The sequence below is a fragment of the Mauremys reevesii genome, linkage group 2 (assembly GCF_016161935.1).
Source record: "Mauremys reevesii isolate NIE-2019 linkage group 2, ASM1616193v1, whole genome shotgun sequence".
In the NCBI taxonomy this organism is placed as follows: domain Eukaryota; kingdom Metazoa; phylum Chordata; order Testudines; family Geoemydidae; genus Mauremys; species Mauremys reevesii.
The window spans coordinates 92,560,387-92,578,238 of NC_052624.1; the positions used below are offsets into that span (position 1 = coordinate 92,560,387).

At 44.2% G+C, this 17,852-nt stretch overlaps 1 protein-coding gene across 4 annotated transcripts; it reads left to right on the forward strand.

The window, feature by feature from the left end:
• The first annotated feature begins 4,477 nt into the window (after positions 1-4,477).
• Positions 4,478-11,015, forward strand: YAE1 (YAE1 maturation factor of ABCE1). 4 transcript variants are annotated; one of them, XM_039521585.1, is made up of 5 exons: positions 4,478-4,628; positions 6,428-6,645; positions 6,936-7,224; positions 9,558-9,679; positions 10,521-11,015. In XM_039521585.1, the coding sequence occupies exons 3-5, from the start codon at positions 7,033-7,035 to the stop codon at positions 10,957-10,959; spliced, it is 753 nt and encodes a 250-aa protein (XP_039377519.1). In that variant the 5' UTR covers positions 4,478-4,628; positions 6,428-6,645; positions 6,936-7,032; the 3' UTR covers positions 10,960-11,015. The 4 variants fall into 4 exon arrangements, with proteins under 4 accessions (XP_039377519.1, XP_039377521.1, XP_039377520.1 ...); XM_039521587.1 differs by having other exon boundaries at positions 7,041-7,224; XM_039521586.1 differs by lacking the exon at positions 6,428-6,645 and having other exon boundaries at positions 4,486-4,628.
• Positions 11,016-17,852: the final 6,837 nt, after the last annotated feature.

A 17,852-nucleotide genomic window follows, 5' to 3' on the forward strand; every position in this document is an offset into this window, starting at 1 on the left:
GGAGAGGGAGACAATGAATGGAATAAGACAGTAGAAAGGATTGAATGCTGATGTCAATTAAATCAGATCCATGAAATCAATGAGGGGTTTCAGTGGTTCTTTTTCATAGCCAGCTCAGTTTGGTATGCAGGGGAAGGTGTCTGTTTTATTGTGATAGTAAATTTCAGACCACAGAGAGTAGAATATTGGCATTTCAATCAGGCAACTTCACAGACACGCAGCCTGCTCAACTCTGTGTTGAAAGCTTTATGAAAGAGAGCCTGTAGGATATCCAAGAGATTACTTACAAGATTCTAAGGGATGGAGTTGAATGAAAACCTTATAACAGAGCCTGGAGTCCTTATTGATGTGAATTTGAAATATGCCCCTGATCTTTTTGGATTCTCTATAAGAGGCACAAAGATAGCAGAATAAAAATACTTACCTATAAAACACAAACACACAGGTATATACTTATTGTTTGACATACAAACTTTAGGTGTCATCCTTTGAGAATTGAAAATCGGTGATGTTTAGAGTGGGTGATTCAGGAAAGCAGACATTGTCAAATGAGTGGATGTGGGTGTGATAGATGGGTAAATATTTCAGGTCTTCAAGAAACCATAAATTATAGTGTATCACTACCTTAATATATTCTGAGAATTTTCTTTTGACATAGCATTCCATGAGGATAAAATGTAGTCCTCAGCACATCAGTAAAGTATTTATAAACTGCTTGCTCTCATGCCATTAGAAAAAACGATGGTAGCAATTTCACATGCTAAACAGGTTTTCTGAGAATCTGCAGATTTTGCTTAGCTAAATTATTAAATCATTCTTTTTACTAAAATGGAAATGTTTCTGCTAAAAATCTTGAAAAAAAATGTTCCTGAGTAGAATATGACAGCTCTTAAACAGTGAGAATTAAGTTAGTTAGGCTATTTAGAACACCCTAAACCATCTCAAAGAAATTTCACTTATGCATTTTTGCTAATAGTTCCCAGTCAGAATTGAATGTCAATCTTACCTGATAGTTCATCTATAAATAATACATATAAACATGGATACTAATTCACAGGCAGATGACATTGTGATAGCTAGCGGAGAGGTGCATTTAGCAGGGCGGCTAGCAGAGAGGAGCGGCTAGCAAGACTGCTGGTGGAGAGGCGCGGATGGTGGTGAAGACTGTAGCAGAACCCCACGGAGAGGCGTGGCAATTGGCCGTCAACCTGAGCAGCGGAGCATTTAAGGTGCCCCCATACCTCCCGCCACTTCCACTCAGGCTGGGAGGTAAACTCTGCAGATGGACTTATGAACTCTGGGGCTGCACTGACCAAGGACAAAAACTGAGAGGGGTGACTTTTGGGTTGCTGGACTCTAGGGCTGCACTGACCAAAGACAGAAACTGTAGGTGGGGTGACTTGTTGGGTTGCTGGACTTAAGACCCTGAGGGGAAAAGGATACTGCCAAACTTATTTGGGGGTAGGTCTTTTGCTCATGGTTTGTGTTATGAATCCTGTTTGTGGAGTTTCCCCACATAATGCCACATTGTTTCCCTCCTTTATTAAAAGGCTTTTGCTACACTCACTCTGTGCTTGCGAGAGGGGAAGTATTGCCTCTTAGAGGCACCCAGGACAGTGGTATGTAATTGTCCCAGGTCACTGGGTGGGGGCTCGAGCTGGTTTTGCCTTGTGTTATTGAAAAGGAACCCCTAGATACTGAACCCAGCCCTTGTTGCTGCCAACTCTGACGGGCAGAAGGGTTACATATACATCCTCCTGTCTGCAAGCCACTGCCCTGTATTCTCCTGCCAATAACGAGATGTGGGTGCCCAGCTCTCACGTTGCCTGCTCCCCAGCCTTCCCTCCACAGGCAGCTCCCAGGCTGCTGCCTCCAGCCTGCTACTCCTGCTCACATGCAGCCTACGAGTACACTACAGATGCTGTGGGGGCCATTACAGTGCTGCAGTAGCACCATAGTGTAGACGTGCTACAGTGACAAAAAGTTTTTTTTCTCATTGGTGTAGTTAATCCACCCCCTCAATAGGCGGTAACTAGGCTGATGGAAGAATTAGGGTGACCAGATGTCCTTATTTTATAGGGACAATCCCAATATTCAGGGCTTTGTCTTATATCTGGTCACCCTAGGAACAATTCTTCTACTGACCTAGCGGTGTCTATAGGGGGCTTAGGTTGCCTTAACTATGTCCCTGCGTAATGTAGCTAGGTAGATCTAAGTTTTAGGTGTAGAGACCAGGCCTATCGTTCTTTCCTGAGCCTGGTCCCTCTCTGACCTCAGCATATTATTTATTTTTCTTGTACACTGGTGATTATGGAGTGTTCTACCAGGACCGCCCAGAGGATTCCGGGGGCCTGGGGTCTTCGGCGGCGGGGGGCCCTTCTGTTCCGGGACCCGAAGAGCCCCGAAGACCTGCGGCGGTGGCCCCCCCGCCGCCGAATTACCGCCGAAGTGGGACCCGCTGCCGAAGTGCAGCCGGGACTTCGGCAGTAATTCAGCGGCCCCCGCCATGGGTCTTCAGGGCACTTTGGCGGCGGGTCCCGCTTCGGCAGTAAGGCCCCCCACCCCGGTGAAGACCGGGAGTGAAGAAGCTCCGGGGGCCCGGGCCCCGTGAGAGTTTTCCAGGGCCCCCGGAGCGAGTGAAGGACCCACTCCAGGGGCCCTGAAAAACTCTCGTGGGGGCCCCTGTGGGGCCGGGTCCTGGGACAAATTGCCCCTTTTGCCCACCCGGGCGGCCCTGTGTTCTACTAGCTTGCTGTTGAGCTAGGTAATTCAGTGACCTCCACTGCCTAGATCCTTTCCCTCCAGCCCAATCAGGGAGGATGGAAGATACCCAGTAGTGACTGATTTAATAATTAAGCTAAGCAAAATCTGCAGCTTCTCAGAAAACCTGTTTAGCACATGTGAAATTGCTACCATCGTTTTTTCTAATGGCATGAGAGCAAGCAGTTTATAAATACTTTACTGATGTGCTGAGGGCTACATTTTATCCTCATGGAATGCTATGTCAAAAGAAAATTCTCAGAATATTTTAAGGTAGTGATACAGTATAATTTATAGCTTCTTGAAAACCTGAAATATTTATCCATCTCTCACACCCACATCCTCATTTGGGTTGTACACTACTAGGTGCTTGGAGCTAGTTGCCTTGGGTTGGGGAGGCAGCCCCGCCCTGCCTAACTGCCGTGCTGTGACGTGGAGCTGAACGTTGCAAAACAAGTTATGAGCAGAGTTGTATATCTACATAAATACATAACCACAGTCTGTAGACATATCTCATAATGACCATCAAGTTCAGAAAATTACAAGCTTTCATAAAAATCCTGACTCAATATACTTTTATAGTACACACATTGTATATACTCAGTTAATTCAACTGCTTATTCTTTAGGGTTCAAATCCCCTGTTCTCCCCTTGGGGTGTCTGGACCCTCATTGTCACAGTATGATGATGGGAGCTTGGGGAGTTAGTTGGTCTTTGGATGTTGAGGTCCTGTTTTTGCAGATCTGGAGAGTGAATTTTCCTAGATAGTTTTTTGTGGCATCATGCATTTCACAGACACAGCTCAGGGTATAAAGTGACCCTGTTCTATCCCCAGTTCCCCCTATGCTGTTCACAGCCGAGCATCAGACCCATTAGTATTGTCTCCACAGTGGTTCTAGGCACTACACAATCCATATGGACAGTGCAAGAGCATCATGAATCATCACACAGTCCCTGTGAGCTAAGCTGTGGGCTCCATGATCAGCTTGTGCACCAGGTGATCCCTGGGGACTGGCAGTGGCAAAAAAAAAAGCCCCAACAAGGTTGGTTTCCAGAGGCAGGACACACGCAGTGTTGCCAGCTCTTGAGAATTTTAGCATGAGTCTCACGTAGGATACCACACACGGTAACCAGGCTTTTGGTGTCCTGGACACAGAAGCCAAAAACTGGACTGTGCGGGTAAAACCCAGGCAAGTGGCAACCCTAGAACAATATTTGGTGTTTTTAGAGCCCCAGCTCCTGGAGTCAAGTGATTAGATGAAAATCTCAACCCCTTTTTTTTGCATTTTGTATTTCTAGCCCTCATAGTTTTGGAGAAAATTTGAAAGCATGATCCATGTGCGCCCGTAAGGCTCAAAAGGCAAAGCAGAACTCGTGTTTTAGTCACTCCTTGATTTATCTTTAAATCTTATTTTTAAGTCTGTCTCATGACTGGGAGGGGCTGGGGATGCCGACATACTCTTTGAAGATTTGGGGATGACAACAACACGACTATGAATGCGACCTGGTTGAGGCTCCAGCCAGCGCGGATGCAGGAGCACATTCCCCCCACCCGCCGCCTTTGAAAATGAGGCTGCGGAGAAACAATTTTTGCCCTTACTAAAGATGGCCGCCAACCCCTCTCCCCCATTAGCTCAAGTGCGTGTGAAGCCAGGCGGCCGTCTGTTAAGATGGCCGCCGTTTCCCTGCATTCTCTGCCGCGGGGTTGGCAGTGAGGCCGCCCTTAGCCAAGATGGCTGCTGTTCCCACGTTGCTTCCAATGGCTGTGAAGGTAGCGTGCCCTTAGACAAAATGGCCGCGCTCTGTTCTTCCCCAGGGGCTGCGAGCAAGGCGGGCTGCTAGCCCTGGCAGAAGAGTCTGTGCTCCTGGTAAGGGATGATCGTGCGGGGGTAGCAGGTTGAGCGAGTAGGGGCTGGAGGGAAAGAAATCTCAGTTCCCCCGCCTGCTAGTGCCTGAAAGAGGAGGCTCTGCTAGTCCCTTTGTGTGGGACTGAGGTTGAATTTGTCTCTTAATGATCAGGCACAAACTGGGTGGGGGAAGCCTTCCACTAGAGAATTAGCAGCCCAGCCCACCACAGCAGTAACAATGCCAGCATGTGGCACAGATCGCTTCCTTGCCAGGGGCGGCTCCAGGTCCCAGCATGCCAAGTGCGTACCTGGGGCGGCAAGCCACGGGGGGCGCTCTGCCGGTCGCCGCGAGGGCGGCAGGCAGGTTGCCTTCGGCGGCATGCCTGCGGAGGGTCCGCTGGTCCCGCGGCTTCAGCAGACCTCCCGCAGGCGTGCCGCCGAATCCGCAGGACCGGGGACCTCCCGCAGGCATGCTGCCGAATCCGCGGGACCGGGGACCTCCCAAAGGCAGCCTACCTGCCGTGCTTGGGGTGGCAAAATACCTAGAGCCGCCCCTGTTCCTTGCACTTCTGTCCGTGTGGGAAGTAGACCAGAAATACACACATAACTAAAATATCTGTGCTGGGGAGTGGTTTGGTTGGTTTGTTTTAATCTCATGTGAGTGAATTTACTTTTGTCTGGTGGGATTTTTCACCTCTTTGGTTTGATGATAGTCCTCAGTACTGCCAACTGGGATGCCAAGTATTTGGTTATGATGTCTTATTTCTTGATACACAGTGGCTGTAATTGTGATATTAGCCAAGGGTCTCAGCTTTCACTTACAAAAAAAATCTAATCCTCATGGTTGGGGGAGGGACAACTTGAAAATACAAACTCTCCAGCATTTAAAGGCAAATAAAGTGAACCCCAAATATGTTATTTTTAAGGCAGTTAGATTTTCAATATTTTATTTTGAGGTCTCACTCATCATTTTTAAATGCTTGGGGTTAGTAATACAATTTATCTCTCTTCTGTTTCCCTGGTGTGGGGAAAGAAATTGAGTGAAGCACACATGATGACATATTGTGCTCTTTGTCTCAAGTGTTTATTAGGAAAGCATTGTGATAATAGGGGAAAGGTGTGATTTTTGGGAACAGGAGCGCATTGAAGATAACATAGGAGTCTGTATATGAAAATCAGTGTCCTCACACCTCTCTTATCAGTAACAGAGGACTGCAGGTGGACAGATATATCTGTACTATATACATCTCTCATCAATCCTTCCAGTCTGCCTTATTGCTTTGTCCCAGAAGAAGCAGGGTGGAGTAATAAATAGGGCATTGGAGTGCAATTATTATTTCTGTCCTCAGGTTTTCCTTATGTTGTCCCGTAATGTGTGGCCCCCTGGGGGGCCAGTCCCTGGAGCAGTCTTCTAAATTTCAGCCAGTGAGCAATCCTCTCTTACTTTCTTTTCAGTTCAAGTCAATTGATGTCTGACCTATTGGACCTCTTTTCCTCCTGTTTACTTGCTCTTTCTTTCCTTTTGCCCCTGCACTTTTTTTATTAGTTTTTCCCATTTTGGGGACTGCTGTGAAACTACTCAAGGGGCCAATAAAAACAGGTTATTTAGTGGTGGTGGTTTAATTAAACTATATTATTTGGTACTTAGATAGCACCTTCCATTCTGTGATCTCAAAGCGCTTTACAAACATGAATACCTTAAGCTTGATAACAATTTTGTATGGTGGCAATATGTGTATTATCCATGTTTTCCATATGGGGAAACTGAGGCATAAATAAATTAAGTGACTCCGTTTGGTGATGTATGTGACTTTGAACAGGAGCCAGGATTCTTGGATCCCCAGTCTTGTCTTTTAACTACTAGACAGAGCATCTCCCCTCCCTAAAGATTGAACAAAATAATACTAAAAACTTTGGAAGTTGTTGCTTACAGTGAAGACTGCATATTGGAAGTGGAGTCCATAAAACAGATTTTGCTGTAATTCTCTTTACCCATTTTTTGGTGGCTGAATTTTCTGGATTGCACATATCCAACCAGGTAAGTAAAGCAAACATTTTAACCTCTCTATGCTTTATTCAGTACAAAAGTTAAAACAACCCACTTAATCTTTTAATCTTTAATAAGCTTCAGGTGGAAACAGATAATCCTTTTACTCAAAATATAAAGAAATCTTTCTATTCGAGGCATAAAATATCCTAAATAGGGATGGTAAGTTTGATTCTGTATGTGTGTTACTGTTATTGGGAACAAAGAAATTAAGAGATGGCTGAAATTATGACCTTGCAGGATGGCTTTTCTTTGACAGTCTGACTTTTTTATCTCTACAGGTGTACTGTGATAGTAAAGTGCATCCAGGTTCTAGATCTCTGGTTCTTTAGTTACTTTTCCTCAAAACTTGTACATGCTACCTGTGGTTTTAACTTGATGCTCAGGAGGAAGAACTGCTCAGATTCTCACACTTTTACCACATGTACTGGAATCCTTGTTGTTACTACTACAATGTCGTGGGTGCAAGCTGCAGTCAGCCGGCCCAGTGAGGATGTGTTTGATGAAGATGCTGATGAACTGCATCTAATGCAGAAAGAATGGAAGAGCACCATGGAGAAAAGAGTCAAAGTAATTTTTACAACCATTACACTATTTTAGTAGCCTTTTATCCATTTTCTTTAATACATAAATTGATACCTGCATGAGTGATTTAAGGGAAAGTGGAGGATGGCTGTTTAAAAGTTATTGTAGATCAATTTGTTCCATATGAACTAAAAACTGAGCAAGTTATTAAGGAAATGTTACCAACCAGAATACACTTGAGATTCTTCTAGGGAGAGAGTGCCTGCAAATTGAGAAATTGTAGCCAAAATTTTGCATATCTAATCTGCTCTTGGTGCATAATTTATTTATGTTTGTTACTTCCCCAACTACTCATGGGTGTTCTTTGTATAAATTCCTGAACCTCAATAGGAAGTTAGATCATCAGAGGTAAAAATATGCAAATTTAGTCATGCGACTGTTCACTTTATTGTTGGAGATCACAGCAATAGCAAAACGGTCCCTGGGTGCCTGCCACAGTTTCCCTTTAAAAAGACAGAAGTGGGAGGTCAGGTTGGCAGGAAGAATCTTCTGAATTCTAATCTCAGTGTTGCCACTGGCCTGCTCTTTGGCCTTGAATACATTTGCTTTAGATATAAAATGAGGCAATAATGTGTTTCTATCTCCCAAGTGTGTTATGAGTATTAATGAGTTTGCATAGTACATTGAACATGTAAAGTGCCCATATATATTCAAGTATGTAAAAGGTTGTTACAAGGAGAAGAAAGAAAATTGTTTTTCGTAACCTCGGAGGATAGGATAAGAAGCAATGGGCTTAAATTGCAACAAGGGAGATGTAGGTTAGACATTAGGAAAAACGTCCTGTCAGGGTGGTTAAGAACTGGACTAAATTGCCTAAGGAGGTTATGGAATCTCCATCATCGGAGATTTTTAAGAGCAGGTTAGACAAACACCTGTCAGGAATGGTCTAGATAATTAGCCCTGCCATGAGGGCAGGGGACTGGACTAGATGACTCTTGAGGTCCCTTCCAGTTCTATGATTCTATAAATGCCACATGTTATGAGGTATCTGGTTCATCTGGCTAGAGAGAAAGATATGGAATGTAACCAAAACAAAGTCCAGACTCAGGCCAGTTGTATCATGATAGGAGATCTGTGTTTGTAAATTTTGAGTGATATAATTAAACAAGGCAAATGAAGATTATGAGCCATATTTTAGCATTTTTTAAAATAGTGGAAATCACCACTTAAATCAATGGCAGGTCCAGATTAAAAATCAGTAGTTCATTGTAGCCCTATAGTAACCAATATATAGTAATTCCTCTAATTTGCCTTCCTATAGAACTGAAAATAATGGCGAAAAATTAATTTTTATGAAGGCTCATGTTAACAAAGAAATCCTAAAATCCTGCAGGGTCGAGATGAAGGGCAAAACTCCAATTTCAACTGGTATTATATTAGACTCTTAGGATTTGATCTCATGCCATTTACTTTAATGGGCACTGGATAAGCTCTTAATAATGTAGCATCACTATGAGTCATGGTGCCGGGAACATTAAACTTCCACTCTTGGGTGATCAGCATCTGATCAAAATAACAGGGGGGGGAGCTATGGTCTGGGCCATAGATTAGGGAGGGTACTGCTGTGGTCTGCAGGCCATGTCTAAGATTTCCAAAGGGTTCTGCACCTTCTTTTGAAAATTTCTAGGGATCTGCAAATGAAAAAAGGTTGAAAACCACTGGACTAGACAGAGCATTGTTCTTTGAAAAAGGCGTCTGAATTTTGGCTGCTTCAAGGAAACTTTATTCTGCTGTTTCAAGATACTCCTGAGGCTAGCTCCTTGTATAACCACATCTGATATTTTCATAGTTGAAATTCCACCATCTCCAATTTCCTTGAGCAGAAAATAGTACATCTCAGAGAGCAAGTTCTATGTTTTCATTCGTAGCTTCTCAGCCTGGGGGTGATGACTACTATCCCTTTTTTGTGGGTAGACGATAAAAGGGGTCCGGAAACTTTTGCTGTTGAAATTTGAGGTTGTAGTATGGAAGAAGACAAGAACTGCTGTTCTAATCCATGTTACTACGTGTGTAGAACAAAGAAAGATATTTACAGTACAATTATTTTGACCTCACTATATATCGTTCTGAAAAAGGGAGTCAAAATGACCGTGTTTATAAAACACTAAGAAAAGTTTTTGTTCTTTTAGTTTTATGAATCTCTCATTTCTGCTGGACAGCACAGTATACAAGTTTTGCATGCATCTAGCCAAATTAGAAAGACACATTCCAAGAAACTCAATGTTTGTATAGATTTGAGCTCTTGTATTATTGCCTGTAAAATAATCTCTGCTTGTAGCTGGATTACTGACACCGGAAACCTTTTGTCTTGCTTACAGGAAGGCTATAGAGATGGTGTTGAGGCTGGGAAAGAGCTTTCACTTCAGCAGGGTTTCAATCAGGGTTACAAACAGGGTGCTGAGATGATGATGACCTGTGGCCAACTCAAAGGGACCCTTAGGTAAATGTTGACGCTTTGAGATTGTGTGGTGTGTTTATATGGAAATCTGGATCTACTGTTTGTCAAATGCTGAGAAGACTCAGGGTAACACTTTCAAAAGTGACTTTGGAGCTGAAATCCCATTTTAAAAACTGACAGTAAACTGAATTTAGACTCCCAAGTCATCTAGGTGCTTTGGAAAATTTTACTTAGTCACCTCATGCTTCAGATTATATTATGTAAAATATTCATAAAATGCCTGTAGCTATGCTATGAGTATCGGCCATAATTTTTTAGGTAGCTAAAAGGTTGGTCTTGCGTTTTAATCAAAACAGTCATCCTAGAGGTCAGTCTGATTTTTTCTCTGGTAAGGGCCATGGTCCTGTCACTGAGAACCCTGCCTCAGCATTTGTCTGACCCTTGGCTCTGTTAGCTGAGACATCCTTATGGAGCACAGTTGTGCCCTTGTTGGACGCAAGAGTATGTAATCCAATGCAACCATCACACGCTGTGTCAGAACTACCACCAGTGCAACAGATGCTATGTGATACTGGCTATTGCTATTACAATTGTTGTCAGAACAAAAAAATGTGGTGTGGTCATTCTTAGCCCTCCTCCCATTCCTCACTTAAAATTAACAGGAGATTAGTGGTTCAGTGAGTTATCTGAATCTACGCTTTTGGCTGAACATTCAGCTCTTCCTATTGAACTTTCCTGAAACACATGTGCATGAAATGTACACACAAAAATGGAACGAGTTTTTTACTTTAGTCGCCTTTTCACCCAACCTCAAGCAAACATGCAACTCTCTGCAGGTGTTCAGAATCACTTTTATTTCCACCTGTTTTGTTTTTCTCTTTAGTGCACTCTTGTCTTGGTGTCACCTTAATGGACAAATTTCTGCTTTGCTGAATAAGATAAGTAACCTCCTGGCTGAAGTTGGCAAGTATGAAGAATGTGTGCTTAAGTATATGAATTCTATCAGTCCACAGCCCCACCCTGGAGAGTTACTGGATTCTGTTCAGGACATGGACCTTGATCATACAATTCCAGTGGAGAATGAATTTGATGAAACTGAAGCTGGAAGACTCTGTGAAAATGAGTCTGAGTTGAGTGAAAACTCTTGCAGGAGTAATGGTGGGGCTGACTCCTTGCACTCTGACAGTTGGAGGAGGACAAAAGAACACACACATTCTGAAAGGCCAACCCTTGCTTGGCTTAAAGAAGAGACCGTCTGTTTAGGAGAGCAGCTAGGCTTGTCACTGGACATATTACAGCATGTCCAAAAACTGGAAAGTTAACTTTTTTCTTGTGCCCAATGGAATCTGATTCTAAGAATAAACTTGACAGGCTTGTATTTTATTTGTGGCTCAGAGGTTGGTGGTCATACTAGTCATTTAATTTCATGGGAATGTAGTGATCTGATTCTAATGTTTCCCTTTAAAACATAATAAAACAACCCTTGCTCTCATAATATTCTGTCATACCTCAGTTGTTGGTAACAAACAAACAAAAAAAAAAGGTTGCTTTCACACATAAATTTAACTTGCATAGGTGGAGAGTACTTCATATACACAAATGCATAGCTGTCTAATTCTGCAGCGGCACTAATGTGTCTGCTACTCTGGGAATCAAACATTTTCCTCTAATTTATTCAATTAATATTCTATTAATATTCTCTTTCAGAAAAGGAACTGAATGATTCTTGAGTCTTATGCCTAGAAAACAGTTGCTCCTAGAGTACCAAAAATAAAAGTAAATATTGCTATTAAGTTTAGAAGGTAGTTGAGGTGGAGAACTGCACATACAGAAATAGGCAGCACGTGCTCCTTTCTGTTTAAATATTTGAGTGATGTTTTGCTAATTTAATTAGTTCAAAATAGAACAAAGCCTTGCATTACATCAAATTGTGTGTCACAAATCTCTAGTGTAGTTAGCTCTGCTTTCACAGCATCACTTCACTGAAACTGGTTGCAGTACGTAGGACAAAACTTCATCTGAAGCAGGTTAAAACAAACACAAAAGGCTCTCCCCTCACCAGTGTTTTACCAAGCTGTAAATATTAAGACTAGGCAGTTAACTTCAGTTTCTCTATTTAAAGTAGAACTGTAGTATACTTGAGCATATTCCTTCCTAAACCAGTGCCTGCCACCTTATACATGTAACTTTCCAAGAAAGCTACTTAAACTAGCAAAGGCAAGAGAATCTAAGCAAAACTGCATTCATCTTGAATAGCACTTTAAAATCTGTTTGTCACTGGATATCAATTATATAGTAGGAAAATCTTGGATGATTTTTGCCACTTGTGGTAAGGCATCTGATTGTCAAAAGTTGAAAAAAAAAAATTGCCTCCCAGCTATCGCATTGTGCATTTGGCTACATACAATAGACCGGGGTCGGCAACCTTTCAGAAGTGATGTGCCGAGTCTTCATTTATTCACTCTAAGTTAAGGTTTCGCGTGCCAGTAACACATTAATGTTTTTAGAGGGTCTCTTTCTGTAAGTCTATAATATATAACTAAACTATTGTTGTATGTAAAGTAAATTAGGTTTTTTTAAAATGTTTAAGAAGCTTCATTTGAAATTAAATTAAAATGCAGATCTCCCCAGACCGGTGGCCAGGACCCGGGCAGCGTGAGTGCCACTGAAAATCAGCTCATGTGCTGCCTCTGGCACATGTGCCATAGGTTGCCTACCCCTGCAATAGAGGATGTAGGCCAGTTCCGCTATAGGTGTAAGGTACTCAAAATGCAGGACAACTATTGTGTGAAGTGCAGAACCAGAGTACTAGGGCAGCTCTCTGCAGAGACAGAGGGGGGCAGATTTTGTGGCTTGCTTGGGAACTGATGGGGGTGAAGCTGTGGAGCCTCACTGTGCCTTCTGATGTAGTTATGCACAGCAGTGTCTGACCCCTAATTCAAAATATGGGTAATACTACCTGTCATGCCAAATGAGTGAAGTTTTGCTTGCGTTAGTGAGGAGAATTATTTTCTCTCTATCTCACCCTTATTTTGGGTATTGCAGGGTACTAAAATTTTTGCCATATCTAGGGGTCTCATCTTCCTTCGAAACATCAGCATTATCATCATCTGTGGGAGACAAGAGCCAGGATTAGATGGACAGGGAATCTGCATAAGAGGGTATGTCTACACTACAGGATTATTCCGATTTTACAGAAACTGATATATGGAAACTGATTGTACAAAGTCAAGTGCACGCGGCCACACTAAGCACTTTAATTCGGTGGTGTGCATCCATGTACCGAGGCTAGCATCAATTTCCGGAGCGTTGCACTGTGAGTAGCTATCCCATAGTTCCCTCAGTCTCCCCCACCCATTGGAATTCTGGGTTGAGATCCCAGTGCCTGATGGGGCAAAAAACATTATCGCTGGTGGTTCTGGGTACATCCTCACCCCTCCCGCCGTGAAAGCAACGGCAGACAACCGTTTCACGCCTTTTTTCCTAGGTGAACTGTGCAGACCATACCACGGCAAGCATGGAGCCTGCTCAGCTCAAGACAGCAGTCATGGACGTTGTAAAAAGCTCACGCATTCTCGTGCGGTTTATGCTGAACCAGGACCTGTAAAACCAGGCGAGGAGGCGGCGGCTACGGCAGCGCAGCCATGGGAGCGATGAGGACATGGACATGGACACAGAATTCTCTCAAACCGCAGGCCCCGGCGCTTTGGAGATCATGCTGGTAATGGAGCAGGTTCTAGCCATTGAACGCTGATTTTGGGCCCGGGAAACAAGCACAGACGGGTGGGACTGCATAGTGTTGCAGATGTGGGACGATTCCCAGTGGCTGCGAAACTTTCGCATGCATAAGGGCGCTTTCATGGAACTTTGTGACTTGCTTTCCCCTGCCCTGAAGCGCCAGAATGCCAAGATGAGAGTAGCCCTCACAGTTGAGAAGCAAGTGGCAATAGCCCTCCGGAAGCTTGCAACGCCAGACAGCTACCGGTCAGTCAGGAATCAATTTGGAGTGGGCAAATCTACTGTGATGCAAGTAGCCAAAGCAATCACTAAGCTGCTGCTACAAAAGGTTGTGACGCTGGGAAATGTGCAGGTCATAGGGGATGGCTTTGCTGCAATGGGATTCCTTAAGTGTGGTGGGGCGATAGATGGATCCCATATCCCTATCTTGGCACCAGAGCACCAGAGCACCCAGTCCGTAAACCGCAAGGGGTACTTTTCCATGGTGCTGCAAGCACTGGTGGATCACAAGGGATGTTTCACCAACATCAACGTGGGATGGCCAGGAAGGGTTCATGACGCTTCAGGAACACTAATCTGTTTAAACAGCTGCAGCAAGGGAATTACTTCCCAGACCAGAAAATAACAGTTGGGGATGTTGAAATGCCCATAGTTATCCTTGGGGACCCAGCCTACCCCTTGATGCCATGGCTCATGAAGCCATACACAGGCAGCCTGGACAGTAGTCAGGAGCTGTTCAACTACAGGCTGAGCAAGTGCAGAATGGTGGTAGAATGTGCATTTGGACGTTTAAAGGTGCGCTGGCGCACATTACTACTCGCTCAGACCTCAGCCAAACCAATATCCCCATTGTTATTGCTGCATGCTCCACAATCTCTGAGAGAGTAAGTGGGAGACATTTATGGCAGGGTGGGAGGCTGAGGCAAATCACCTGACCGCTGATTACGCACAGCCAGACACCAGGGCGACTAGAAGAGCACACCAGGAAGCGGTGCACATTAGAGAAGCTTTGAAAAACAGTTTCATCACTGGCCAGTGTACGGTGTGACTGTTTCTCCTTGATGAAAACCTGCCCCCTTGGTTGACTCATTCCCTGTAAGCAACCCACCCTCCCCCTTTGATCACAGCTTGCTTTCTAAGGAAATAAAGTCACCATCATTTAAAAATCATGTATGCTTTATTAATTGATTATAAAAAGAGGAAGAGAACTGACAAGGTAGCCCAGGTGGGGTTTGGGAGGAAGATAGGAGGGAAGGAAAAGGCCACTAAAAAGTTCGAAGTAATGACAGCCTTTTGCTTGGGCTGTCCACTGGAGTGGAGTGGAGTGGGTGGGTGGGTGCACGGAGCCTCCCCCCACACGTTCTTACACATCTGAGTGAGGAGGCTATGGAACAGGGTGAGGGTGGTTATACAGGGGCTGTAGCGGCACTTTGATCCTGCTGCAGTTCCTGACGCTCCACCAGACGCTGGAGCATGTCAGTTCGATCACGCAGCAGCCCCAGAGTTGCATCCCGCCACCTCTGATCTTCCTGCTGCCACCTCTCATCTCGAGCGTCCCCTCCTGTCCTCACATTCACTGGCCTCTTTCCTGTACTTTGATACAGTGTCCTTCCACTCAATCAGATGAGCTCTTTCATTGTGGGTCGATTCCATGATTTCACTGAACATTTCATCTTGCGTCCTTTTTTTTCCCCCACCGCCTTATCTGAGATAGCCTTTAGGATGGAGGAGGAAGGCTTGAAAAATTTGCAGCTGTGGGAGGAAGGGAAGGAAAAAAAGGGAGAGAAGTATTTAAAGAGATACATTGTACAGAACAATGCTTATACTCTTTCACGGTGAACAACACTATTCACATTACATAGCACACGTGATTTGAGTACAAGGTCGCATTTTGCATCTTAATATTGAGTGCCTGTGGCTTTGGTGATCACAGATACAGGTTCGGGCAACAGAATTCAGCTTGCATGCAGCCATGGTAAGCCATTGTCTTTTGGCTTCTGCAGCCTTCATATATCCAGCGCCCTCCTTTCCCACATACCAAGCAAAGACCGTTGAGTGCTGCGGCTTTCCTGTTAACGTGCAGCAGCAGAAACCAAACTACCCTCCCCATCCAATTCTCTTGGATGATCACTTTACCTCTCCCCCAGCACGTGGCTGGTATCAGGGAAGATCCCTGCTAGCCAAACAAAAACTCAGCACCAATCACCCCCTCACCGTCCCCCCGCTTGGCTAACTGCAGGGAAGGATTTCTTTTCAGCCATAGGCAAACAGCCCAGTAGGAATGGCCACCTCTGTCCCCTTAATTAAATTCCCATATTTCAACCAGGTTACCATGAACAATATCACTCTCCTGAGGATAACACAGTGAGATAAAGAATGGATGTTGCTTGATTGCTAGCAAACACCAGGACCATACGCTGCCAAACTGTGTCATGCAATACCACCAGATTACTTGTTACTAGCATGGCGTGGTCAAGTGTCCTACCATGGAGAACAGAATAAGGCTGCGCTGCCCAGAAACCTTCTGCAAAGGCTTTTGGAGTACCTCCAGGAGAGCTTCATAGAGATGTCCCAGGAGGATTTCCGTTCCATCCCCAGACACGTTAACAGACTTTTCCAGTAACTGTACTGGCCACGAATGCATCCCAAGTCCTCAGGGCAAATTAATCATTAAAAAAATGCTTGCTTTTAAACCATGTTTTATATTTACAAAAGGTACACTCACCAGAGGTCCCTTCCATAGCTTCATTGTCTGGGATACCGCCTTGGGAGGGTACTTCCGTCAGGCAGAGAAAAAGGTCCTGGCTGTTGGGGAGAATGGAGTGCTGTGTGGTCTCTGCAACCTTGTCCTCCTCCTCCTCCTCATCTTCCCCATCCGCAGAATCCTCAGGCATGGCTGAGATTATCACCCCCTCCTCAGAATCCACGGATAGGGGTGGGGTAGTGGTGGCTGACCCCCCTAGAATTGCATGCAGCTCAGCATAGAAGCGGCATGTTTGCGGCCCTGCCCCAGACCTTCCATTTGCTTCTTTGGTTTTATGGTAGGCTTGTCTGAGCTCTTTAACTTTCACACGGCACTGTACTGAGTACCTAGTGTAGCCTCTCTCCATCATGGCCTTGGAGACTTTTTCAAATGTTTTTTCATTTCGTCTTTTGGAACATAGTTCAGCTAGCATGGAATCCTCTCCCCATATAGCGATCAGATCCAGTACCTCCCGTACAGTCCATGCTGGTGCTCTTTTTCGATTCTCAGACTGCATGGTTACCTGTGCTGATCAGCTCTCCACGCTGGCCAAACAGGAAATGAAATTCAAAAGTTGGCGGGGCTTTTCCCGTCTACCTGGCCAGTGCATCCGAGTTCAGATTGCTGTCCAGAGCAGTCACAATGGTGCACTGTGGGATAGGTCCCAGAGGCCAATACCATCGAATTGCGGCCACTCTAACCCTAATCCGACATGGCAATACTGATTTCAGCACTACTCCTCTCATCGGGGAGGAGTACAGATATCGATATTAAGAGCCCTTTATATCGATATAAAGGGCTTCGTTGTGTGGACGGGTGCAGGGTTAATGCGATTTAATGCTGCTAATTTCAATATAAACTCATAGTGTAGACCGGGCCAGAGTTGCAAATGCTTAAGGCCTTAAATATACCAGGTAACAAAAATGAAAAAGGTTTATTCTACATCTTAGGGGAAAGCCAAAATGGAAGCTAGAGTATTGTAACAAGGTTATCACAGGACCAGAGTCTTTTGTGGATGGAAATTTTAGCCTCATTGTAGGCCTTGTTAACTCATTTTAATATTTAATTCAATAAAAAAACCTTATAAGATTTTTTTTAAAATGCAGTTGCCACCCTTTTCCCTCTTTAAATTTGTATAAGGTGATTTCTGCTCCTACTGCCTCGCATACCAGTTTCCCTGAAATCTGACTTGGCCTTGCCCCTCTACTAAAATGGTTCTTATAAAAGTTACCATATCTGTTCTTCATTCCCCTGCCTTTTCTACTGAGACATGATTCATCACACTCTGTCAGGCTTCAAAGAATGCTTTCCTGCTCCTTCAATTGTTTCCAGTTAGTTATATTTATTGCTTAAATATTACTTGTACTCACAGCATGATGTGATTATAAACATTATTGAAAGCATGCAACTAAGACCTTACATTTTACTTTTTATGGACAAATACCCTGTAAGCAGTATATTTGGTGTAGTAAGTTTGTCAGGTCTGAGACTAGTTGAACAGGGGACTCTGTGCCAAGGGGTCTGTGTGTCACAGGCATATTAGCCACAATTTTCTACACACTACTCCCATAACCAGCCACATTTCTTATGGCTGTCTCCTTATTTATCCTAACACACTGCATTTGTCACTTTCTGTTGTTGATCTTGTTTAAGCCGACTGCAAATTCTTCTGGGCATGAAGTCTGCTTTTGTTTAGTAAGTCAGTATTCATTTGTTCAGTACTGTCTTATGCAC

Bases quoted from the DNA above. Each gene is read 5' to 3' on its own strand.
- YAE1 (XM_039521585.1), top strand. From the start codon at position 7,033: ATGCTCAGGAGGAAGAACTGCTCAGATTCTCACACTTTTACCACATGT. The intron at 7,225-9,557 runs GTAATTTTTACA...TCTTGCTTACAG, and splicing joins CCATGGAGAAAAGAGTCAAA to GAAGGCTATAGAGATGGTGT. The intron at 9,680-10,520 runs GTAAATGTTGAC...TTTTCTCTTTAG, and splicing joins CAACTCAAAGGGACCCTTAG to TGCACTCTTGTCTTGGTGTC.